Source organism: Ovis canadensis, chromosome 4, assembly GCF_042477335.2.
Source record: "Ovis canadensis isolate MfBH-ARS-UI-01 breed Bighorn chromosome 4, ARS-UI_OviCan_v2, whole genome shotgun sequence".
NCBI classification, from domain to species: Eukaryota; Metazoa; Chordata; class Mammalia; order Artiodactyla; family Bovidae; genus Ovis; species Ovis canadensis.
The window spans coordinates 63,779,984-63,807,674 of record NC_091248.1 but is presented as its reverse complement, the minus strand read 5'-3'; the positions used below and the strand labels follow the sequence as shown (position 1 = coordinate 63,807,674).

At 37.8% G+C, this 27,691-nt stretch overlaps 1 protein-coding gene across 1 annotated transcript; it reads right to left on the bottom strand.

The window, feature by feature from the left end:
- DLD (dihydrolipoamide dehydrogenase) lies at nt 1–27,099 on the bottom strand. The gene is made up of 14 exons (XM_069587916.1): nt 26,918–27,099; nt 25,388–25,466; nt 18,077–18,156; nt 17,267–17,335; nt 16,649–16,718; nt 15,129–15,229; nt 14,438–14,581; nt 13,915–14,016; nt 4,012–4,202; nt 3,205–3,375; nt 2,733–2,922; nt 2,131–2,268; nt 833–922; nt 1–745 (listed from the first exon to the last, which is right to left on the bottom strand). The coding sequence occupies exons 1-14, from the start codon at nt 26,954–26,956 to the stop codon at nt 680–682; spliced, it is 1,530 nt and encodes a 509-aa protein (XP_069444017.1). The 5' UTR covers nt 26,957–27,099; the 3' UTR covers nt 1–679.
- Between the last annotated feature and the right edge of the window lie 592 nt (nt 27,100–27,691).

The following is a 27,691-nucleotide window of genomic DNA, read 5'->3' as shown; positions in this document are numbered from 1 at the left end:
TGAATATTTAAGACATATTTATTTCCATGTCTTCATTTTCCACTGTAATACATTGCTTCTCCATCTGATACTTGATTTTTGTATATACACCACCTTACTTTGGTTAACTGTATAACTATACTTTAGGCCTCAACAGAATCTTAAAAATCTAAACAAAAATTTTACCTCTAACCACCAAGACATTGGGGATTAAAATAACTGAGATCATCATTTTTTATTTACATCAGTTTATACATGTTTCCAACTTCTTCTAAGGACTATTTCCAATGTGAAAACCAAGTTTCAAATGACCTGATCACCTTGGTTCAAACAGAGCTGTTCACATACCATACTCCAGCTGCATCCATGTAAGTAAATCCTGTATCAGAGATAAAAGCTACTTAACATAAATTCAGTGACATTAAACCCTTCATAAACAGCATGAAAATATGGGCTGAAGAAAATTTTCTAGGAAGCTACTATAAGCAGCTTTTTTCTGCAGATATTAGTGCAGTGAAACAATATTAAATTTATTTAAAATATAGATAAGAGACTTCAATTCCGTCCAAACCTATTAAATACCTTCCAAAAGTTTCATAATTCAGTCCTAGAAATTTTTGCAGCTGTGAGCATTTCCTGTTCAGAAATGTGACCTCTACAAAAGTCCCCAGGAAATTTCAGAAAAATATAATCTTCTAATTTAAAAGTTGATTGATTTGCCAAACGATGCAGCCAAGTTTGCTTCTCTAAAAGCTTCTGATAAGGTCTGAAAGGGAAGAAATTTAGAATTAAAAACCACGTATTTGTGGGTCAGAAGAAAATTTAGGTAGCCATTAATTGTGTGTGCTGTTACCGGATGTGCATGGCAGACTCTAGCTATATCTTCACAGGATGCTCCATATTCCAGTGCAAGGGCAGCTTCATTTACCATTTCACCAGCACCCTTTAAAACAATAAATCAAGAAGTAATTCTATTTCTATGGCAAAACAACTACCATCTAATAGGACAGATTAGAATAGTTAACTGCCTCCAGTTGGAAAAATCCCAGCAGAAAAAAGTAGCACAGAAGAGCTTGGGCTCTGAAGAAAAATGGCCTGGACTCAAATCTTGCCACTTAACTACCTCAATTACTCACTGACTCTGTCCTTCATTCCATTTACTCACCTTAAAAATGGGATGAACAATACCTACTGCACAGAGCCCTGAAAACCCAAGTTAATGCATGTATTTAGGAAAAACTGTTACAGAGTAAGCACTCAAATGTTCTGTTATCATCACTGATACATCAGATACCTAGGGGAGGGCATACTTCAAATGCAGTGGTAGGAAAGGCTTCTCTTGCTGCTGCTGCTAAGTCACTTCAGTCATGTCCGACTCTGTGCGACCCCAGAGACGACGGCAGCCTACCAGGCTCCTCTGTCCCTGGGATTCTCCAGACAAGAACACTGGAGTGGGTTGCCATTTCCTTCTCCAATGCAGCAGAGTGAAAAGTGAAAGTGAAGGTAACATTTGAACCAAGCTAAATAAGCCAGTCTTACAAAGATCTGGAGACACAGAATTCTAAACAAACGGTCTATAAGCACGAAGACTTTAAAATAGGAACAAGTTTTTGCCTATTAAGAAATTGTGAGAAGGTGCTCTCACTTTCTGAGATGGCCCACACTCTGTGGAGTATGTTTCTCTCTAAATAAACCAACTTCTTACCTATCAAAAAAATACAAAGAAAGAAAAAAACTGAGAGAAGACCCATGAGACAGGGAATTAATGAGCAATGAGAGAAGGCCCATGAGACAGGGAATTAATGAGCAAAGAGAATGACTGGAAAGAGATGATGTCAGAAAGATAGTCAAGACCAAAATTCAGTGGAGCCTTGGGTGTAAGTCTGAAGTGGAAAGGACCACCAGAGAGTTTTAAGCAGGCAAATGGCCTGGTGTGTGTTTTAAAGGGATATCTTAGTTGCGGCGTGGAATACACGTGATATGATAGGCAAGACTGTCAGTGCTAGAAACAATGCACAAAGAGGCTATGTTCAAACTTCTGCTAGTAAAGAACAACCTCAGAATGTAACCACTAGGTGGTTTTAAATTAATGTACTAAACAGCAATGCTTTCCAGAAATCCTAATGGGATTTCTGGCTTTACAATACTCACGGGTCCTAGAATATGTGCTCCCAATACTCTGTCTGTCGATTTCTGCCCGAGAATCTTCACCATGCCATCTGTGTCAGCGTTTGTCTTAGCTCTGCTGTTAGCAGCAAATGGGAATTTCCCAACTTTATATTCAATACCCTGTGAGAGACAGAAATTAAGAGCTTACATAAATTCTCAAAAAATTCATTTCCATTTGCTGAAATCATCTACCATCTATCAGAACTAAATCCCAAGAAGGCAGTTCTTCACAAAGCATATAGAAGACCAAAAGGTTTATCACAGAAAAATATTTTGGAAACAAACATAAGTAAATTCAAGTGTCAGGCCACCTGGATATACTTCAAAGTCAAATATAAGACCTCTAGAATTACTAATTTTTACTTAAAAATAAAATTTAAAAAATAATAATAAAAAAATTAATACAGGCAAGCAAATACTCTCTCCTTTATGATACTAATAAAGTAAAAAATAATTCAAACTTACCTATAATGTTCTACACAGTTATTAAAATGCATTAATGCAATAATGAAAGGGTTCTTAACCACCACTGTCATTAAGTCAAATCACACGTTAAGAGTAAATCCACCCTCATTCAGAATTACCTCTTCTTTCAACTGCTCTTCTGATTTGCCAACCCAAGCAACTTCAGGGTGTGTGTAAATCACCGATGGTACACAGTTGTAGTCAATGTGTACAGCGCCACCAGCCATCCCTTCAACACAGATAATGCCTTCATCCTCTGCTTTGTGAGCCAGCATTGGACCAGCAACCACATCACCAATTGCATAGATACTGCCAGAGATCAAAAGAAACAGTGAACTTCTGAAATCACAGACACTCATCTTCTGTTATGCCAGAGTCAAAAACTATGAGTTTCCAGTTAGTAAATCACTGAAAAAATAAATACAGCTCTTCCAAGTCCAAGTTCTACACTTTGCGTAATGAAAAATTCAATTAATTATTTTTCTTTTACAGGTTATAATTTTACTATTCTTCCCCAAAGCCATTGCATTTTTAAAGCATGACAAGTGTTTATTTAAAATTACTGCAAATTCAGGTAGGTATGTAACTTACTTTGGAATTTTAGTTTGGAATCTGGTATTCACTGGAATTCTACCTCTAGGATCCAGCTCAATTCCAAGCTCTTCTAGTCCCAAATTCTGAGTAAAGGGTCGTCGGCCGATGCAAACCAGCAGTACATCACAAGTGATGACTTCAGCTTTACCACCAGAAGCAGCCTCGATACTAGGTAGTAAGCAGCATATAATTGTAAAACACATCTACATGAATAGCTGACAGATATTGGAAACTTAAGACCAGACATTACTCAAGTATTAATGACACTTTTGACAGTCTATTTTAATCATAAATAAAACATAAACAGGGTCAGGCAATGAAAAATGCACATATCCTCTAGAGGTCTATCATTTGAACCTCACAACGAAAGGCTATACTAACATGGTTTAAGAACACAGATCCAAGGTCAAGTAGTGCTTCTGCCCCCACCAGCTACGAGACATTAAGCAAGTTACTTCAGTGTTAAATAAGTAGAATACCAGGCACATAGTATGCATCTAATCAATAATCTTACTGATTTCCCCATGCATCTGTCTAAAAATAATGATTTTATTGAATGTTGAGAGCTTAAATTGTTCTGAATGTATACTATGAAAAAGTACATAACATATCAGAACACTGGGCTAATTTTTCTCTCATCAATGCAAGCATGAATTTCAGAGGGCTGACTGGATAAGCAATACAGAGCTATACTACACAGTAAAGAGGTACTAAGTTATAAAAAATCTGATTCTTAAAGCTAAATGTTTTTCTTAAAGAAACACACAGAAGGATACCATAGCAAAACAAATGTGGCATACTTACGAAACATCAATTTTTCCATCTGATTTCTTAGTAGCACCAGTAACTTTCGTGTTTAATTTAAATTTAAATCCTTGTTTTTGAAGGATACGTTGAAAGTTTTTAGATATTTCCATATCAATTCCAACACCACCAACATGACCCAAAAACTCAACTGCTGTCACGTCTGCACCAAGCCTTTGCCAAACTGAGCCCTGCAGACAATAATCATGAAAATAAAGGCTCTGATAGCAAATGTTTAAAAAATCATCTTAAACAGTTTATTGTAAGGAATTTTCCTAGGTTACTATGTTCCTATTAGAAACTCTGAGGTTTAAAATTAACACTGTGACAAACGCGTGTAACTTCATACATTTATTCATTCAGCATTTACTGAACACCTACTAACTGCTAGGCACCATTTTAGATGGTAGGTATACATCAGTGAACAAAACCCTGCCTTCAGAGACCTTAAATTCTGATAGAGAAGACAAATAAGTTGAATTTATGCAGAGGATAGTAAAGTGTAATGAGAAAAACAAAGCTGAAGTAGAACCAGGACTACTGCAATGAGAAGGACTGCAATTCTCAATGTGGTCAAGGGGAGACCCTCATGGGGAAGCGACAATTGCACCAAGCCTCGGAAAAGGAATGAAATATACTGGTAAGTGCTTCAGAAACAGGAAAGACTGTGAAAAGGAGGGCTCTGAGGGGAAAGAAGTAACCACTTTTTGCTAATTACTGATGCTTGCAAAGTATTAGCTTCATATTTTATCTTCTCAAGATAAATACTTACTTTTTTCATTCAAATTATAATTTAAATGCTAACATTTTGTTTTAACAACATTTTAACAATAATAACTTGTGAATACTTGTATGTCAAATATGAAATGAAACCTTCAAATTGGCAATATGAAGATAATTTTACAGCATTAAATAAACTATGAAAAGCTATGAATATATCCTTTGCAACAACTTACATTAAAATCACCTAATAATTTAAAATTTATTGTAAGACTTTAGCAACTAAATTAAGTTCATGTATTTATTTTTTATATTTCATGAATTTTGGGGGTGAGAACTGAGTTAACTAGAGGCAATACAGTGACACTAAAAATTCAATAATGAACATACACAAAAAATAACTCAAAATTATGGACCTAAATGTAAAATCCAAGACTGTAAAACTTGTAGAAGAAAACAGGAGAGAATCACTGTGACACTGAGGCAGGCAAAGACTCCTCAGCTATAACACCAAAGCACAGTCCATGAAAGAGAAAAAGTGAATTAGACTTCATCAAGATTAAAACCTTCTCTTCACAAGACAGTATTATGAACACAAAAGAGAAACCACAGGCTAGGAAGAAATGTTTGCAAAACAACTATCTGATAAATGTTTGCAAAACAACTACTTGATAAAAATAAAAAATATTTGCAAAACTATTTGATAAAGATTCTATGCAGAACTCTCAAAACTCAGTAACAAAACAAACGGACCCAAGGAAAAAACATACGAAACATTTAAACAGGAACTTCAAGGACATAGACACATAGAGATGGCAAAAAGCACATAAAAATATGCTCAACACTGCAACACTAGAGAAATGCAAATTAAAACCACAATGAGATACTACTGCACACCCACCGGAAAAGCTCAAATCAAAAAAATCAACAATTCTGGTGAGCAAATGGAACAACTGCAACTTACAGTGTTTGGGGAGGGAGCTATAAAATGATGCAGCCCTTTTGGAGAACAGAGTTCTTGAAAGGTTAAACACAGAATTACTCCTAGGTATATACTCAAGAGAAATGAAAACAGATGTCCAAACAAAAATTTGTACAAAAATGTTCACAGCAGCATTATTCATGTTAGTCCTGAAGTGGAAACAAGCCAAATGTTCATCAACTAAAGAATGGCTACAACACATTTTTAAAATTCACTGAATGGAAAATTATTTGGCCATAAAGTGAAATAAAGTACACCTGAATGTTGAGAACATTATGCTAACTGAAATAAGCCAGACACAAAATGCCACATATTGCATGAATTCCATGTATATGAAATGTTCAGAACAGGCAAATCCACAGACATAAGAAGCAGATTAGTGTTTTCCAAGGACTGGGAAAACAGAGAAATATAGAATGACTGGCGGCTCAGATGGTAAAGAATCTGTCTGCAGTGCGGGAGACCCAGGTTCAATCACTGTGTCGGGAAGATCCCCTGGAGAAGGGAATGGCAACCCCCTCCAGTATTCTGGCCTGCAGAATTTCATGGACAGAGAAGCCTAGCAGACTACAGTCCATGGGATCATGATAAGTCGGAAACAACTAAGCAGCTTTCACTTCTGGGGTGATGAAAACGTTCTGGAACTGACATACTGACGACAGATGCATAGCTTTGTAAACACACTAAAAAAATCACTGAATTGTACACTACAATGATTACATGATATGTAAGTTATAGCTCACTACAAAAAAAGGAATCACTCCTCTCAATCTAAATTGGAATAGTAAGAAACAGTTAAGAGCAGAAATGATAAGCAGCAGCACCATCTTGAGAGAACAGTAAGCATAGCTAGACAAGTACTCTATTCTTTAGGAAAGCTGATTTCAAAATCCTTAGATAGGAAAACTCCAGTAATATCTACCATTTATTTAGAGCTTATTAAATGCAAGGCACTATGGTGCCTTAAATGTATTAACTGTATTAAACCTCAACAAAATCTTATAAGGCAATTATTCTTATCCTCCTTTTTACAATGGATCAATTAGTTCAGAGAGGGTAATGAATTTAACAAAGACATAAAGTCATTAAGAGACAAAGCTAAAATTCAATTTTAAATCTGATTCGAAAGCACTACATTAAACTGTAATGGAAGAAAGAAAATGAACTCTAAAAAATAAGTCATGTGAGTAATCTTTATGAGAAAGCAGAGATATATGTATGTCGACACACTAAGTTCTCCATAAACCTAAAGTTTTAAAATGACATGTAAAAATTATTTTAATATAGTAACAGACACCTAAAACATTGTGTCAAGATGTTTAAATGACTTGAAGCTTGCAAAAAATCTAATGCGAAAATGCAGAGATGGAGGAAACAGAATCATTGCCTTGGGCTATTATTATGCTGATTAAAAGGAAGTAAAGCTATATGATTTCTTTATGTTTGTTTGTTTTATCCATCAGTGACAATTTTCAATTCGGCCTGAAGAGAAGAAATATCATTAAAAAAGAAGTAAAGCCCCAAATAAGAACTAATTGTTTTGGATGAATTAATTCCCTAATCGAATAAATTAGACCACAGAGTTTGGCTAACAGTGAACTTTGGGAACTTAATTAGCCTAAGAGCACTGTCAGAGGTGGGAAAGAAAAGATTCTAAAAAAGAACATCCCTGGAGATTAGCTCAAGATGGTAGAGTAGGATACGAGTTCACTCCTTACAAAAACACATCTAACTCCTAACCACCACTGACAGGGAAAAAAAAAAACACCTCTGGAACCTTCCAAAATTATACCCTACATCCAAAGATAAAGAAGTAGCCACAGGAACAGCAGGAGAGGCTCAACTGTGATAAAATCAAATCACAAACCAGTGGGCGGGCAACTCACAAATCTGAGAACAACTATACCATGGAAGTTACTCCACAGGAGTTCTGAGCCCCATGCAGGCCTTTCCAGCCTGGGGGATGGGAATGGGGAGGAGTTCCCAGAGAATCTGGTTTTGAAGGCCAGTGGGGTTTGATTACGTTACCAGAGTGGAAGGGTGGGCAAGAGGGATAGTTATGAAGTTTGGGACTTATATATACACACTGCTGTATTTATAATGGATACCCAATGAAAAAGTCAGAAAGACAAATACCGTATATGAATGCATACATATGGAATTTAGAAAGACAGTATCGATGATCCTACATGCAGGGCAGCATAGGAGACACAGATATAAAGAACAGACTTTTTGAACTCAGTGAGAGGTGTCAGTCAGTCAGTTCAGTCACTCAGTCGTGTCTGACTCTTTGCGACCCCGTGAACCGCAGTACGCCAGGCCTTCCTGTCCATCACCAACTCCTGTAGTCCACCCAAACCCATGTCCATTGTGTCGGTGATGCCGTCCAACCATCTCATCCTCTGTCGTCCCCTTCTCCTCCTGCCCTCAATCTTTCCCAGCATCCGGGTGTTTTCAAATGAGTCAGCTCTTCGCATCAGATGGCCAAAGTATTGGAGTTTCAGCTTCAAAATCAGTCCCTCCAATGAACACCCAAGGCTGATATCCTTTAGGATGGATCTCCTTGCAGTCCAAGGGACTCTCAAGAGTCTTCTCCAACACCACAGTTCAAAAGCACTAATTCTTTGGCACTCAGCTTTCTTTATAGTCCAACTCTCACATCCATACATGACTACTGGAAAAACCACAGCCTTGACTAGACGGACCTTTGTTGGCAAAGCAATGTCTCTGCTTTTTAACATGCTGTCCAGGATGGTCATAACTTTCCTTCCAAGGAGTAACAGTCTTTTCATTTCATGGTTGCAGTCAACATCTGCAGTGATTTGGAGCCCTCCAAAATAAAATCTGTCACTGTTTCCACAGTGAAACTGTTGTCACTGTTTCCATCTGCCATGAAGTGATGGGACTGGATGCCATGATCTTAGTTTTCTGAATGTGGAGCTTTAAGCCAACTGTTTCACTCTCCTCTTTCATTTTCATCAAGAGGCTTTTTAGTTCCTCTTCACTTTCTGCCATAAGGGTGGTGTCATCTGCATATCTGAGGTTACTGATATTTCTCCTGGCAATCTTGATTCCAGCTTGTGCTTCTTCCAGCTCAGCGTTTCTCATGATGTACTTTGCATATAAATTAAATAAGCAGGGTGACAATATACAGCCTTGACGTACTCCTTTTCCTACTTGGAAGCAGTCTGTTGTTCCATGTCCAGTTCTAACTGTTGCTTCCTGACCTGCATACAGGTTTCTCAAGAGGCAGGTGAGGGTGGGATAATTTGAGAGAATATATTGAAATATGTACATTACCATATGTGAAATAGATGACCAGTGCAACTCCGATGCATGAAGCAGGGCACCAAAAGCCAGTGCTCTGGGACAACCCAGAGGGACAGGGCACGGTGGGGCGGGGCGGAGCAGGGTGCCGGACCAGCACACATACATACCTGTGGCCAATTCATGTTGATGTATGGCAAAAACCATCACAATACTGTAAAGTAATTATCCTCCAGTGAAAATAAATTAACTAATTAAAAAAATGTTTTTAAAGAAAAAATAGATAGCCAACAAGGATGGCCTATATAGCACAGGGAACTCTGCTCAATATTATGTAACAACCTAAATGGGAAAAGAACTTGAAAAAGAAAATATACATGTAGATGCGATAACTGAATCACTTTGTTGTACACCTGAAAATAACACAACACTGTTATCAACTATGAAGTGACGTGAAGTGAAGTCACTCAGTCCTGTCCGACTCTTTGCGACCCCATGGACTGTAGCCTATCAGGCTCCTCCGTCCATGGGATTTTCCAGGCAAGAGTGCTGGAGTGGATTGCCATTTCCTTCTCCAGGGGATCTTCCCGACCCAGGAATCGAACCCGGGTCATGTCCAGCATTGCAGGCAGACCTTTACCATATGAGCCACCAGGGAAGTTAATCAACTATACCCCAATATGAAAAAATTTTTTTTTTAAATAAAAACTGAAAAAGCATAGATTCTGAAGTGCGGAACAGAGGTCAATCCCTGTTAAATACTAGAAAGTAATTTTTAAATAGCCAGTTTGACAACCATTAGACACTACTGTAAGTGTTTCAAACAGGTCATGTAAGCTACCCAAATTGTATTTCTGAAAGTTCTTCTGGGCTGGTTAATGCAGTGTATTTTGGTATCGGAAAGGTAACCAGTTATGTTTATAACTGGTAGAAGACTGTAGTATCAGGGACCTCCCTGGCAGTTGTCCAAGATTCTTGCTCTTCCATGGAAGGGGGCGCAAGTCTGATCCCTGATCAGGTATCTTAAGAGCCACATGCTGTGTGGTGTGGCCAAAAAAAGAAAAATTTTAATTTAAAAGCTTTTTAAAACTAAAAAAAAAGACTGCAGTATCAGATGGCCTTTAATACTTTGCATTGACAACCTGAATAACACTAAAGAATGCTTGATTAACCAATTTTAGATAAGATCAGATGATGGACCACATGCCTTAGTTAACATACTTCCCCAACTTATGAACAAGACAAAGCAAGAAACAGCAGTTAAGTGTAAAAATGACAGAATCAAGACAAAGAACTAGGCTGGAAATACTGGGTGCAAGTGAACAATATTAAATTAAAAGCAAGGATAAGGTTCAAAGTCCTTTATTTAGATTTTTTTAAAAATCAGAATTGCTCAAGCAAAAGATGTGAGGTTTTCATCTGACCACAAGCTCAATATGTGCTAAAAACAAATGAACAAATAACAAAAAACTGATCTTCAAGGGTTACACAAAGAAGTATATTATGCATATCAGGAGACTAAAAAATATTCTCTCCAAAACCCAGACTATTTTGCTTAGTTTGGAACATCATTTAAAAATGACAGACACAAAGAAATATGCATGCTGCTAAGTCGCTTCAGTCGTGTCCGACTCTTTGTAACCCCACAGACGGCAGCCCACCAGGCTCCCCCGTCCCTGGGATTCTCCAGGCAAGAACACTGGAGTGGGTTGCCATTTCCTTCTCCAATGCATGAAAGTGAAAAGTGAAAGTGAAGTCGCTCAGTTGTGTCCGACTCTTCGCGACCCCATGGACTGCAGCCTACCAGGCTCCTCCGTCCATGGGATTTTCCAGGCAAGAGTGGTGGAGTGGGGTGCCACTGCCTTCTCCAATATTATGCATATCACAAGACTAAAAGACATTCTCTCCAAAACCTAGACTATTTTGCTTAGTTTGGAACATTATTTAAAAATGACAGACTGGATTGGATCAAAAGGAAGACAATGAAATAATGGATCTGTTATCTAAAACACCTAAGTAAGAGTCATTAAGAAAAGCAATGAGATTTAAATATGACTAAAACTCAGTCTCTGCCTTTCAGGAGCTTATGATCCTATAAAAAAGAAAGATATAAACAAATAAATGCAATATATACTATTATCAGTAGATGATGAAAACATGTAGAGACATTATACTAGACTCAAAGAAGGACAAGAGTTTTCTTAAACAGAAAGTGAAAGTGAAATCGCTCAGTCGTGTCTGACTCTGTGACCCCATGGACGGGGTAGCCTACCAGGCTCCCCTGTCCATGGGATTTTCCAGGCAAGAATACTGGAGTGGGCTGCCATTTCCTTCTTCAGGGAATCTTCCCAACCCAGGGATCGAACCCGGGTCCTGCATTGCACACAGATGCTTTACCATCTGAGCCACCAGGGAAGCCCCCAGAAGTCTTCACTAAAAAGGTAACTTCCAAGCTGACATTTGAAAGATATTTATTATACCAACAAAAGTTTATTAAGCAATAATAACAAAAGCTAATATATGAGTATTTATTATATATCAGCCACTATGCTAGATGCTAAAGACACACAGTAACTGAAACAGCCGGCACCTCTAGCCTCATGGAACTTACAATTTAATGAAAGACAAGTGAACAAGTAGTATCAGGAAAGTAAGATAAATGCTAGAACAAGGACAGGGTGCAACGGAACACTCAGCAAGAGTACCTAAGGACATCCACGGTAGGCAGGGAAGGGCTCATAAAGCACAGAAACTCACAGAGGGATGAAACGTTCCAAACAGGTGGAAGGTCTGACTAGAGATAGGGCAGGGCGGGGCAAATGCAATTTGTATTTGCATTTAAATACAAAATGCAGCTTGTTCAGGAACTGCTATTTCAATAAATCCTGAACATAGTTTGAGAGGGAGAGGGCTTAGAAATGAAGCTGGAGACTTGAGCCAGCACCAAACAATATTTAAGAGTTTGTACTTATCCTAACAGAGGATATATTCATGAGTTACCTAACAGGTAGTATCACATTAGAACCCACGGAGAGGTCACTTCCAGTTCCCAAATGTCTTGTTTAGGCCTCTAGATAGATGTCAGTACCACTCACTGAGGTGGGAAATGTTAGAAAATAAACAGGTTTTGTTTTGTATTTTGGTAAGTGAAGGAGGGAAAGACAGGTTAAGTCACGCATTCACTAAGTGCCCGTGAGACCTACAAATAAAGATACTGTAAGCATTCACATACAAAAGCTCAGAGCTAAGGAGAAAGGATTAACTCCACATATTTATCAGTCTTCAGGTAACTGGTTAAGAGTGAACAGAATATTCTCTGAAAAGACAAAAAGAATCAGGGAGAGAACCTTGAGATACAATCTAGAGTAATAGTAACGACTAAAGTGAAGGCTCAGAACAGGAAGAAAGAAAAGTCAGCCAAATCCAGAGTGCTATTTGCAGAGAGGGTAAGGGAAAAGTTTCAAAGGCAAGAAAATCAACAATGCTGTTTGCTACCAAAAAAGCAGTGAAGAAAACAGTCTACTGGATTGAGCAATAAAGTCATACATGCCCCATCAAGAGCACTCTGACGGCACAAGAAGCCATGGGTGAAGAGGTAAGTGAGAGCTGATGAAACAGAGCGTGGGCATCTCTTCCAAGAAGTCTGGCTGTGGAGAGAAGGTGAGGGAAATCAGGAACTTCAGGAGGACACAGGATCGAGAAAAGGCTTATGTTTGTGTACTAAGTCTGTGTATTTAAGTCCAGAGGCATCTTAGCTTGTGTGAATGCTCATGGGTGCCCTCAGGTTTAAATGTAAATGAGAAGGAAACAAAAATAGGAGAGAGGCTAAAGGCTAAAAAAAATACAAAAATAAAAATCACAAAACAAAGTCGCCAAGAAAGCAGCAGACAGTGCACTGTCAAGCACAGGTGAAAGGCTGAGTCTCAGGGAAGAAAGCAGGCACACAGACACAGCAAACAAGCTAAGAGAACAGTGTAGCAATGGGCAAAGATACCCAAATCCAGGCCATCGGGTTGAGGGTGCATGTCTTTCTCCTGGTATAGTCACTATCCTGGGTGTAACATAGAAAAAGGAAGTTGAATTCAACCAGGACCAGAGTTTTGCCAAGCAGATATGACAGAACAGTGAGGCAAGGGACTCAAGAACACTTGTAAGGAAGTCTTTAGTGACACATTATGGAATCTAAGCTACTTGGAAAGCAGTCAAGACGGGATAAGGGCACAGAGCAAAAACACAGAGGAACCCAGGGACTAGAAAACATGATAAACTCAGCTATTCTTCAGCTAGACAGGCTCTCTGAGGAAGGGGAAAGGAGTTTATGGTCAGAGAATAAAATGTCTGGATTTGTGATTTAGAAGGAGAGGTAAAATGGCCCTGGGGAAAGACTCCTAAAACAGGGAAGAGGTCACTGGACAAAAACAAAAGTTGCCAGATGGACAAGAATGGAGAACAAGATAAGCAAAAGGTATGAGACAGCACAGTATTCAGAGAACGTCAAGCAATTTGCCATTTCTCAAGCTTGAGTTAGAGGGATCAAAATGAGGATGGAGATCCAAGAAAGAACCACATCATGTAAGTCATGTCTTTATTTGAAATGCATTTCACTCAGAATGAGAGCTGTCTGCTGAAGGGCTGGAAGATTTAAATCTCTGAAGGGCTAGCAGATCTTTAAAAATCAGTCCAATTCTAGGGAATTGGGGAAGCTGGAAGATACAGGGAAGAGATTTCAAAACAAAACAAAACAGAATGTTCTAATGAGTAATGATTACTTAAATAGATTATCTTGAAAACTATTACTAGATAGTATTTAAACAAAACTCAACGCTAATCTGCCTGTGATGTTATACAAACAGAGGAACACTAAGTCTTTTCCAACTCCACAAGTCCTTTCCAACTCCACGGAAGTAATGAGGGACAGAAAAAACATCACTCACCAATTCTACACCTATTACTCCTGCACCAATGACAACCAATTTTTCTGGAACTTTTTTTAAAGACAAAGCACCTGTAGATGACACTACTGTATCTTCATCAATCTGTAATTTAAAAAGAGAGACAATCAAAATTACTTGAAAAAACCTACTATTTATAAACTGTGATCTTACTCAGTATAATCACTAAAAATACTAAGTCATTATTTGCTTTGAGCTATTTACGACTTTTATCCATAGACTTAATTTTATCAAAACCCATTAAAAATGGCTCACTTAAAAGTTTATCATGTAGCATCTCAAAATAGAATGGTCAGTGTTAACCTCATATTGAATTCAAATATATCATAATATAAAATGTTCCATTTCTGGTCAAGATTACTGCAGAATAAAGATAGGCAAATCCCCAAAGCTGAATGACTGTCGACATACAGTACTTCAGTCAGGTATCTCTCATTTGAAGTTCATATAGAACATAAAATATATTTAAGCAGAAAAGTTGTGCAGTTGTAAAACATGTAAATACCGTAATTCCAGGAAAAGGAGTGACTTCTGAACCTGTGGCTATAAGAATATTCTTTGTATCGATAACTTGAGTGCTGCCATCGGCTTTCGTGGCGGTGACCTGATTTTTCCCAGTTATCTTTCCATATCCATTTACGTGAACAACCTTTATAAAATAATGTTTAAAAATTCACAGAGTTTAAAAATAATTTTTTGGGTAAACATATGATTTGTAAGAAAAAACTATTAAGTAATTTATCCAATACAAAACACTTCCTTCCTTGGTAACGCTACATATGGTACATATGTAGGAGATGGGGAAGGCTGTGGCATAGTGGAAACGGAGATTTCATAATGTTTTAGTTTGGTAGGTCCTATCTCCTGTCATTCTTCTGGGACTGTTTTCATTTTGTCCTTTTTCTCCAATTGTTGTTGTTTATAGATACCTCCAGGAGCATAGTCCTAGGAAAGGTCAAAACACACCTTGTGCTGGGGGGAGGTACATATGTACATATGGTACATAACGCTACATATAAAATTTTATGCAGCAAAAATTATATTATATGCATTGAGGAAATCTATTTTAGGCTACCATATTGTTTTAAATTAAATAGCCTCAAGCAGCCAATTTCTAACAGCATCACTGTCAGCATAAAGCAATTTTTATCATGTATATAAAATAATGGAAAAATCTGAACATAAAATGTACTAACCTTATTCTGTTTGAATAAGTGGGCAATTCCACCTGTTAAAGCTTTTACTGCATTACTCTTCTGTTCCATCATCTTCTCTAAATTCAAACGAACTTCGGACACTGTAATTTGTTAAATAAATCTTTAGTCCACAGCCATATTCCTAAAGCAATGTGTGATATTTTTCACTAATCAAGGTCTGAAAAATTGCACCCTAATGCAATATATACAAAACTGTATATAAAAGGCTGTATTAAAATTTTTTTAATCTAATAACTGATATAATAATCATAGCTGGCAAAAAGCCAACAGCATCCTATCACAATAACAGAACACATCACACAATGTAAAAAGTCCACCTTCAGGAAAAAATAAGTCCAAAATAAACCATTACACCCCACTATGACAATACATTCTTCAGACATCTTATGACAGTTATAAGTCTGGAAGAGATTTAAGTAAAAATGACAAAGTAAAACATCACTGGAAATTTTAAACCGAAGAAAATGCTAAATTTCATGAAACAAAAGCTACTAAAAAATCACATTTGAAAACTTCAAATATAATTTAATATAAAAGAGTTTAATCAACTAGATTTTACTCACTCATTTAACTCACAAGATAACTCTGAAGCAACAATATAAGAAAAGAAAGAAACTCAAATTCCAAAAGAACTTCAGAAGCTAGAAGAGTATGTCAGAAATCAGCTCAGGCAACCAATACATAGATTAGAGATGAGGAAACAAAGGCCCTAAGAAATGTGATCTACTTAAGGTTACAGTGCTAGAACATGAAGCTTTGCCTACAATGCACACCTCTAACCCCGTCTCTTCTTTCCTTAGTAGGTACGGAAAGTAAACTTTGATTCATCTAGTTTAAAATATTTGCTTTAATGTATATACATCACTCCTATACCTGTCTGCCTACACTACAGCCCAAGCTTTCAGAAACCTACTACTACAAAGAAATAAAAATCAGATTAGCCTCCCCCCAGCACAAGGTGTGTTTTGACCTTTCCTAGGACTATGCTCCTGGAGGTATCTGTAAACAACCACAATTGGAGAAAAAGGACAAAATGAAAACAGTCCCAAAAGAATGACAGGAGATAGGACCTACCGAACTAAAACATTATGAAATCTCCGTTTCCACTATGCCACATCCTTCCCCATCTCCTTGCATCTATTTTCACTACCAACAACTTAAGCAGACCTTCCTTCCTTCACCACGATTTGCCCACTGAGCTAAGGAATCCAGCGCCCCCTAGTGATCCCTTAGTGACCTCCAAGTGACCTCCAAGTTTTAACGAAACAAAAACTGAGTCTTCATACACACATACACTCTGTCTCACACACATGTTAGCAAAGGAACAGAAGATGTCATAGTAGAATTATGGATTTAAGCCTTCTTTCTTAAATAAATCTCACATTGTTAAGATCTGTCTTACTCTTCCCTCACTAACCATATATTACACTGTGATTAGACACAAGTCTTAGCCAGAAGAGCCAAGTGATGATATTGCTCAATATGAAAGGTATACATACTTTCAATTCCCCTAGATGCAAAATCTTTTCCATGGGCCAAATGGTAAAAGTGAGAGTTATTCAATAAAGCCTAAAGGAAAAAAAGGAGACTAAATTATCATATTTCACAAACTATATGCAAAAACCACTTACAAATTGACACTCTCTACATGAAATAGCATATAGGACTATACCAATTCAGTTTTTGTTCTTAGATATTTAATGTAAGAAAAATAGTAACAAAACGTTCAACAAACAAGAACGAAAAAACTACTTTACTTTCTTTAAAAGCAAAGGATTAAGTATACAACTTCAGAATGGCAGGTTAAAAAAGAGGGCATTTTTCATACATAAAGGGCTTAAAAGAAGAATTTACTGCCTATTAATTGTTTCACTATAGAGGAAAGTCAAAAAAATGGAATCAGATTCTGTCATCAGAGCCTAGCTCACAGGCTAGGCATTCTGAGACAAGGAAGTTATTTCAGGAATGTATGGCAGACTGACAACAGTAACCTAAATTTTAACAAAGGAAAAAATGTGTTTTAATACCTGTATTAGTTTAACCTTCTAATCTCAATATATCCTTCCAGTTGGTGGCTAATGGAAAAAATGTCTGCACTGTACAAAACATATGCTCACCTTAGAAGGAATACAACCAACATTCAAGCATGTCCCACCGAGTGTTTCATTTTTCTCAACACAGACTGTCTATAAGCAAAGAAAATATTATTTACTGCACATAACCTGCAATGTTTCAGTTCACCAAAATTCCAAATGTGTGCCTTAATTCTTCTACAAAACATGCTACTGAAAGTGTTTGTGAGAATGAAATATATAGACTCTTAAAATTTATTATCTGCATAATACTAACTCAAAAGTGAATCATTCTGAAAGATATTTGTTTAAAAACCAGATCATGTTTTTATTTAGCTCTATTACTCTATCTTCCAAAGTGTGTACATGTGCATGCTAAGTCACTTCGGTAATATCCACCTCTGTGGGACCCTACAGACTGTAGCCTGTCACGTTCCTCTGTCCATGGGATTCTCCAGGCAAGAATACTGGAGCGGTTGCCATGCATTCCTCCAGGGGATCCTCCCAACCCAGGGATCAAACCTGCATCTCTTAAGTCTTCTGCACTGGCACACAGGTTCTTTACCACTAGCATCACTTGGGATTCCCAAAGTGTGACTAGAAGCCAAAACAAAACAAAAAATACGGGGTGGGGGGTGGTGTGCGGCAGGGAGGGGATAGTGACTTCACTTTCCATTTCACGAAAATACTACAACTGAATGAATCCTCTCTCTTCATTAGTCTCAGACCTAAATATAATTTATAGAATTAGGGAATTATTTATCATTACTAATTACCTGCAAAGTATTTTGTGAATGTGCTCAATCCTTCCCAAATGAAAAGGAAATCAATGCCTAATCTGAGCTTAAACCTTACCTTGAAGCCTAACTGGGCAGCTTTAATAGCAGCAACATATCCTCCAGGACCAGAGCCAATTACTGTCACATCAGCATCAACTACAATCAAAGCAAATTGATACAAAACAATAAATTGCTTATTACTGATCAAAAGCACTACAGTTAAAAGTGCAAATAACCAGCATTTTCTACATAGTACTATTCATTCCGAGGTACCCGACATTCTCTGACATAACTGAAAATGACACTGAGTTTAAAATTTTGTTTTCTATTTATTCATTATGGCATATCAAAATATAACTGAGTTCTGTACCCACTGTATCTACTGACTTTGCTAAATTCCACAGTTTTATTGAATGATAATGGACAGACATTTAGTGACATAGCTGTATGAAGGAAAGAGCCTGAGCTGTGCAATCTGTCATACCTGGCTTCAAATCTCAACTCTTATCATTTATTAGCTGTGTGACTAAGAGACTTCATTTTTCTGTAATATAGGAACAATAACACTACCATGAATGACTGATGTTTGGATTAAATAAAATAATTTCGTATAATACCTTAGTTCTTTCAATAAACTCAAAACCGATTATATCCTTTTCAGGTACTTAACTTCTGAAGTAACAGGGGAAAAATTCTGCTTCCCTATAATACTTGGCAAATACATTCTGAACTATTTGAATAGTGATAAATTTTGTATAGTTTAATAGGCTAAACAGAACACTCAATGAACTATTCTGGACATTTATCATATAAAGATAAGAAACTGAAAATTAACTTTGATCAGTAGTCTTAGGAGTATAATAATTACGAAACAAATGTAAAGATACGTTGCAATTATTCCCAGTCTTCTCAATACAACATCAAATCAAGCAACAATAACCATTAAGAGTTAGACACAGTCTCCCTTCTCCCCCATCCACTGTCCTTACAATCTCAGTGACTCTAAAACTTAGTAGTTTTAACACACTTTCACATGTTTTTCTCAAAACTTCCTAGGAGAAAGGTAAGGATGCAATATATATATATGTCTATATATATATCTATCACAGGTAAAAAACACTAGGTTAAAAAAGAAAAAACCCACTAGTTTCAGACAGTTCAATTAAACTTGCTCAAGTTTAGCAGCCATGTGACAGAGACAAAATTAGGCTTTTTGTCTCTCCTTCCAGCAGTCTATTATTTAGTATTACTCAGTTCCTTAATTTCAACTACCTCCAAGAGCAATAATCAAGCTGTATAATTACTAGCTATCTAACCTTAGGTGAGTAATTTAATCTGCTTCACCTTCAGTTTTCTCATCTGCAAAATAAGGAGTACACAAAAAAATATCTACCTCACAAGGCTGTAATATAAAACAAATAAATATGCAAATAGCTTAACACAGTACCCAAATGTATATAGTATTTGCTATATAATAGCTATATTCTGATCTACAAAGACAACAATTTTAATTTCTTATCATCCCCTTCCCCACAAAACACATACCCCTAGGGGATGGGAGTAGAGTATCCTTTAAAAGACTTTTGCTGGCCTCAACAGAATCACAGAAGCTATGTTGGAGGACAAGTAATAGGTTATCCAACCCAGTTATCCACAAAATTTAAGAATCACCCTACTGAATAAATTAAAGTACTGATTATCCTTGGTAATAATCTGGGTTATTCATACATGAAAAAAATATACCTAGACTAACACACGATTAAAAGTATCGTATCAATTCTCTTGATCCATTTGTGCTTTTTGGCCATACTGCTTAGTTCACTCATTCATGTTCAGAATTAAGTATATAATAAAATATATTTTGATTTTCAAATAGAAATTTCTATAAAATACATTTCTATTTTCAAATCTTGAACCAAATGAGGACCTACCCAACATCCCTTAGTTTGGGTCTAATTTTTAATTTCACAGTAATCTAAATACAAGCTAAAAAACTTATTTCTTGCCTAAATGTTTAACATTTTAAATTATACAGGTTTATTGAATAAACTTAAATACAAAAAAGTCAAAAACGTGTGTTTTATTTCCCAATCTACTATGTGATCTTAGGTCTTTTTCAAAGCTACAGAAAATGCCAAGAAACAGTTCAGTTTGCACTGAAGATACTAGATGTTCCATTCCATGAGAATCCCACTAACATGCTAGGAAGCACAAAGATGAAGGGAAAGAAGAAAAGTCTTCATTTAAAGATCTGTCAGCTGAAGTACAGGAGGGCATTCAGTTCAGTTGCTCAGTTGTGTCCCACTCTTTGTGACCCCATGGACTGCAGCACGTCATCATATGGGTGTGATTCAGGGCAAAGTTTTAAAAATAAGCCATTAGTTAGGGAAAGTATACCAATGTCTGCAATTTACTTTGAAATGCATCAGAGAAGTAAGATGAATGAATGGGTATGTATACGAATGAACAGATATGTGATAATGTAAGTACAGAAAAATGTGAAGAATCCATGGGTATTCACTGTAAAATGTTTCCAATTCTTCTAAATATTTGCAATTTATCAAAATAAAACACTGGAAAAACAAGCCAGCTAGCATTCACCTTTTTTTACCAAAGGCTGCTTGCAAGTGAAGGGCTACAACACATGATTCTGACTCACCATCTCCTCGTCAAAAAGTATTTCTCAATTTGGTCCCTATACATAGTTTTAAAAATTAGGATATGGCAAAGTAGTTAAACAAAATACGTTAATTTAGAGAGCATTTGACAGAAAATTTTAAAACTAGCACCAGCCTTTAAAAGTGAAAAAGAAAAACAGAAAAGGAAATGCAAATTGATAGCCTAAGAGAAAGATGACTAAGCCAAAACAGCAAAAGGCCACTGGACAGTAACCTGCATTCAGGTGACAGTGAAGCACCAAGAGTAAGCTATCAGGCTGATACCTAAAAAAAAAATACTGGGTACAATAAGAGGTGACCAACTTAGTCAATACATGAAATGAATGGAAAGAAAAATCAGGAAAAAGTGATCTAAAAGTTACAAAACACTGCTTATTACACCATTAGGAAGAAACTAAGGATACCATGTAATCAAGGCTACCACTAAAATAAAGGTGTCGGGCTACAAACCAATTACAATCATCAACAAATAACTGATACAACATGTGTATTAAAAAGTCAGTCTGCAATATTATTTACCACTTGGATAACTTACTACATGCCAGGCAGTGAGCTAAATGCTTCTGGTTGTCTTCTTTAAGACTAAGGACATCTGTTACATAACTATCACTGCCATTTAACAGGGAGAAAATAAGGCTGAGGGGAATTAAGTAACCTGCATAAGGTTACACAACTAGAAAGTGATCCAGCCAGCATTCACGCCAAGTTGTTTAGATTCTGAAGACTACGCTCCTGTACCATTATGCCTTCCAAACCACTCAGATGGTCCCATCATCTCCAGGGCAATCAGGAATTCAACCAAAATGACAAAAAATTCATTATCAGAATGAAATAAAATTTCATGAATGCGTACCCTATGAGGAAATCATCACTATCTTCAGAAATCTCACAGTATAGTTAGGGAAAACAGGTACGTATCAAAACGTAGAGAAATCAATTGTAGAAAACAATAATTGTTTCTTAAGGAACAAGAACAAATATTATCAGGCAGTAACCATTAATTGTCAAATTTACTGAATGAATACAAGAGCTACATGATAAGGTTTATCATGTTTTGATGTGTACTGGGGGGAGAGAGACTTTTTTTTATGTATTTAAACTTTGGCCACACCCCACAGCACGTGGGGCCTCGCCTCCCGGACCAGGGACTGAACCCGTGTCACCTGCGTTGGACAATGGAGTCTTACCCCCTGGACCTCTGGGGAAGTCCCATGTTCTAAAATTATCAATAGCCTTAATCTTCAGCCCATTTCCATAGTCACATTCTATACCTTCATCACCCAAAACTGCTCGGATTCGAAGAAACTCTTGAATTTTAATACTTTATTTTCTGATCATAATCCTACAACCTCCTAGTTCATGAGGAAAGAGAAACACAGTAAAAGAAGAATGGTGAAGTAAAACAAATCAGTTCAAATATAAGCTCCACCACCTCTTAAATTCTTGGGCAAATTATTTAATCTCCCTGGGCTTTGATGCAATATAGGCATAATAGTGACAGTAATGCCTACTTCCTGGGGTTGAAAGGCCAGAGGTAAGATATGTCAAGACCCTGGGAGGATGCCAGGTACCACTGGGCACTCAACAAATGTTTCTTCTCTTCTTAGATCAATCTCCCATCTTTGGTCTTGCAGCCTCTAGTCACATCCCCACCCTCCACAATACCCTACACAACTACCTCGGTATTACATCCTGACAAAACCCAACTCGGACTTACTCTCTTGCTTCTCATTGGTTTCCCTATTTCTTGCTAGATAAAGTTCAAGTTCCTAAGTACACATCCAAATCTCTTCAATAACTTTCTCCAGCCTCATCTCCCATCACATTCTGCTCATCCACCAGTATCATGTGGTTTAAGCTTCAGCAATAATGAATTACTGGTAGCTTGCACCCAGACTTGTGCTGGTCTACCCACATACATTCTGCTCCACCTACCTAGAAGACAAATGCTGAGAGCATACCTTTCACATTACAGACACTATTCTAAGCTATTGGGCTACCAATAAATGACAGAGCCCTGGTTCTTACAGTCTAATGAGAGGGAAAGAAAAAGTATAAAAACTCCAAATGTGCAATCAGAATGAGCTTTAAAAACAAATCTGATTAAATCATGCCCCTGCTTAGAACACTTCAGTGACCTCCCAACTGCCCTTAAAACAGTGTCTTTTGTAACCTGGAAACATCTACTCAAGTATCAACATATTCAGCCACACTGGCCCTTTAAATCTCCTCAAATGTACTATACTCCTTCTCACATCAAAACATCCCCACATGCCATTTCCTCTACCTGGAACACCGCCTTCCACACATGCTCCCACAACGCTTTTCAGGTATCAACGTTAATTTCTTTAGGAAAATAACTGTGACCAGTCTCAATCCATATATAGCTATATGCTCCATCAATGGAGTCTTCATCACAACTATAATAATTTGTTGAATGTTTATCTTCCCCCTGCAAACTATAAAGCTGCATCTTGTCTGTCTGATCCACTAGTGTATCCCAGCAACTACTACAATAACCAGGACATAGTAGAGACTTCATATCTGTTGAAATAATGAGTAAATGAACAGATGAATGTAACAAATATGACTAAGTGCCATAAGTATCTGTCATGAAATGGGTCATATCAATAATAACACAACCTGATGAACTTGGCCCATATTCAGAAATCAGCCAGATGCTGTAACGGGGACTGTATCATAATAAGCTCAAACTTCTCAAGCTGGTCAACCAATACTCATCTAAGGAGACAGATCAAACAGATCAGTGATTAACAGTGTGTAAGTTCTAGAGTCAGAATTTTCCCAGCTACACAGCTGGGAAATAACAGATTTCCTAGCTCAGCTCTCTAAACTCAGCTCCTCAATTTCATAAATGGAGGAATCAGCAGTACATAACTGGTGGGGCAGACACAAGGATTAAAGACTATGCTTAAGGCAGAGTAAGCACTCAATGCATCAGTTAGAATCAATGTTGTTTCTGGACACTTGCTGTGTACCAGGCACCATACTGGATGCTTGTGATGGAGCATAACTAAAACAGACATGATCGCAGGGTTTATTCAGTAAATAAGAACTGAGTATCAACTGGTCTATTTTCAGTGATAAGCAGTCACATTCAGTCCTTGCCCTAAAGTGTACACTCTTGAAGAAAGGTCAACCATTAAATAAATAACTCAGACAAATATAAATACATATATAAAATGCTTGTTACTACATTCAACCAAAGACTTTATACACAGTATCTACACAAGTACTAAAGGATTTACAATCTACTCAACATGAATGCTCAGTTATGCCTGTAACATTACAATCTAAGTTCCTGCTCAGGGATTGCCTAGCAGATAGAAGATAAATGAACCTTTGTTGAATATGTAACACCAAAGGTGCAGAATGAGCCATAAAAAGTCTTTACTTGCATGCTTTGGAAACAAAAATCTGCTGAATTAAGAATTTCCATTTAACAGAAGAAACAAAGAGTGTATACCAACTATTTATCAGTGAAACCAAAAGGGAAAGGGGATATAAAGGGTTGAACTTTCTCCTCCACCAAATTTGTACTTTTTAAAGGATTTTTTTGACCTGTTCAAAGCAAGGGTAAATTACCCACTGTTGGTCATTACTGACCAGAATCCTCCTCCTACCCTCTCTCCTAAGAATAAAACATACAAAATGATAGTAGTCTGACAACAGTTTGATACAGGAAAAAATTATTTCACAGAATGCAGGAAGACCAATGGTCACAGTCCCCCCCAGGTAATGGCTTCTATAATGAAGCTTTAAGACATCAACATGCAACTTTACTTATGATTATATAAGAAATTTCAAAAAATGTCAAAACTTGATTTCAAATAATCAATAGTCTTGGTACTGGGAAGCCAAAGTATCTTATTATAAATCCAAGAACTTCCTGTTTTAAATACTTGTTTTAAAAAAAAGTACATATCCTTTATAGAAACTTCAAAAATACATAAAAGTATAAAAGAAGAAAGTATTCATAATCCACAGCTTCCGTTCAGGGTACATTTTTCTAATCTTTAAAATGTGCTTTTGATAAGCCCATTAAGATTTCCATTCAGCACAGAAAGAGATGTCTCATCATTCTAAACACTGTTAAGCAACTAACACACTCAGTCTTACCAGAGGACAGAATTAACTTTTTATTTTTTTTGCGCAATATGTGGGCTCTTAGCTCCTAGCCCAGAGGCTGAACCCATGCACCCTGCAGGAGTAGTACATAACTTTAAAATGGAAACTCCCTCGCCACACTAACCTTCTTGGAATTCCTTAAACCACACAACTGAATTCCTACCTCAGACCCTTCTCATTGCTGGTTCCCTCTGCCTGAAATAACCTTCTCACACCGTCACTTTACTCAGGCCCTTGCACAGAAAAGGCCTGATACACTATCTAAAATAGTCTCCTTATCCCCAATTACCAGACTTCATTTTCAATCACTTCCCAAATTATTTCCCTGTTTCTTGTATACTGTTTGTATTTTACCATCAGACTACAAGTTCTGTAAGAGCAAGGCTTTTTCTTGTTCACCACCTGGAACACACTAGGTGTTCAACAGAGCATTTAAGTGAACAAACATTTGAACAAATGAATTCTATAGCTAATTACTATTAGTTACTCTTAACATTCACTTGCTTTTACATTTAAATATAAAGGAAATATGAGCAAAACCTGTTTTACTAAGTACTTACTTGGTTGATCTGCATAAGTTCTTAGTGGCACTACAGAAACTCCTTGGAGACCATGAGATATTCGACTGAAATGGCCTCTCTGAAAAATAGAAAGAAAATGATCTTATTATGTAAAATATGAATTCAAAACATAGAACTACTAAAGATCCATGAAATCAATGACGAGGCAAACGTATCGAGCAATGACTGCTAATGTATCTTCCGCTGACACACGGAGGTTACACAATAATTTCTGCTCCTTTGTAAAAACAATCAGCTTGCCACATGTTTTATTATAAATGTTCAACGTATCCTTTCATTTTTTTACCTAACTAAAACACGTTATTAAATGGTACTTAACGTTTTATTAAATTTTCAGAAGGCATGGCTTTTGGCGCCAGAGATCATTTTAATGGCATTAACTAAAGCGTTTAAAGTTCCAGCTTAAGTACTTGAATAATCTACATTATGACAATCCTTTTACATGTAATTATTGTTTCCTAAAATTAAAACTACCATGTACAATCTATGGGGATGTACCTGAACCATACAAAAGGAACAGAAAATTAGACAAGATACCTTAGGAAAATGCACCAAGTAATGTACTCAGATCCAAGAGCTACTAGTGTTACAAACTGCATCATAATCTCCACAACAATCTCTAAACATGGATGGCTACAATTTTCCTAAGAACAGTGAGGCACAAAGGAACAACTGCAAATAGCTCCTATCAAAGTAGGCAGTGAAAAATCCTACACATTCATCTAGGAACGCTGTTACTTCAAGGCAAGGCTTGCACCTGAGGTGAGGACAGCGGACCAAAGAACAGCAGAGCTGAGTTTTAGTCCCAGCTCTCATTAAACGTACTTTTAGCTTGTTACATTAACTTCGCGAAACATAGGCTACTCATCCTGAAACAAAGGAGTCTAACTTCTGTATTATTTTTAAGGTCTCGTTCAATACTGTATTCAGTCACAAACCCAAATATATACAATTTGGCTGTATTCGGTACATTGATGAGAAAGGAAGGCTATCTTGATAACCTGCTACAATTAAAAATACAAGCTCTAAGAGTGAGGTCAATGCACGCTCGCTTAAAGTTGCAAACACTAAAGGGACCTTTGAGGAATTCCTGGGGCCAAGAGTTAGGGCTCAGTCTGAGTCTTTCAAACGGTGGCCCAAGCCTGTCTACTGCAAAAGGCCGCTAGGGCCGGAATTAGAACTACGAAAAAGTCAACCATAACGGGCAAGGGTGACTCCTACTTTCTCCGCCAGGGTGGAAGGGCCTATGCAGGACCCCCAGGCTCCAGGCCAGTCTTGGGAGGGGACTGTGTGTGATTGTTGGCCATCACACAACCGGCGGAGCTCTCCACGGCCCAGGCTTCTGCCTCCAAGCCGCCGCCCCTGCTGGGCGGGTTCAAGGGTGGAGTCGCAGGTGGTCCCGGCCTGGCCGCCGGTCTCTCCCACACCCACACTTAGGCCGCGTCCCGGATCCCGTCAGTGGGCCTCTCTGGGCCTGATTCAGCACGATCCCACCCAGTGGGCCCTCACCTTGACCAAGGAACAGTACACACGACTCCAGCTCTGCATCTTGCCGCTACACTTTCCTTTCTGCCAAGGCTTTCACCTCCGCTAAGCGTCTCCGCCGCCTCCCCAAGGTCTCCCCGCCCTGCGCATGCACGAGCGCGGCCTACGTCATCGGTCGGACGCCGCACGATTGGCCCGCGTGGTGCACGCCTGTCAGGCCCGGCGTCGTACACTGTCGTAAAGAGCGTAGTGCTTTGTGGCACCGGGGAATGTGAGGACGTTTTACCGGTATGGAAGTGTGCGGATTTGCGGTCTGATCTAGTACTTGAAAGGCAGGACAAATAAACAAAACTGTTGTTTCCTTAAAGCACGCTACGGAAAGTATCACTTCATGGGAAATAGATATGGAAAGTGTCAGACTTTATTTTGGGGGGCTCCAAAAATCACTACAGATGGTGATTGCAGCCATGAAATTAAAAGACGCTTACTCCTTGGAAGGAAAGTTATGACCAACCTAGATAGTATATTAAAAAGCAGAGACAGCACTTTGCCAACAAAGGTCCGTCTAGTCAAGGCTATGGTTTTTCCAGTGGTCATGTATGGATGTGAGAGCTGGACTGTGAAGAAGGCTGAGCGCTGAAGAATTGATGCTTTTGAATTGCAGTGTTGGAGAAGACTTGAGAGTCCCTTGGACTGCAAGGAGGTCCAAGCAGTCCATTCTGAAGGAGATCAGTCCTGGGTGTTCATTAGAAGGACTGATGCTGAAGCTGAAACTCCAATACTTTGGCCACCTCCTGC

Coding starts and splice junctions, on each gene's coding strand:
- DLD (XM_069587916.1), bottom strand. CDS start 26,956: ATGCAGAGCTGGAGTCGTGTGTACTGTTCCTTGGTCAAG. Junction 2,923..3,204: donor TTCCAAACTAAAATTCCAAA/GTAAGTTACATA, acceptor GATCTCTGGCAG/TATCTATGCAATTGGTGATG. Junction 923..2,130: donor GAGCACATATTCTAGGACCC/GTGAGTATTGTA, acceptor ATTGTTTTAAAG/GGTGCTGGTGAAATGGTAAA.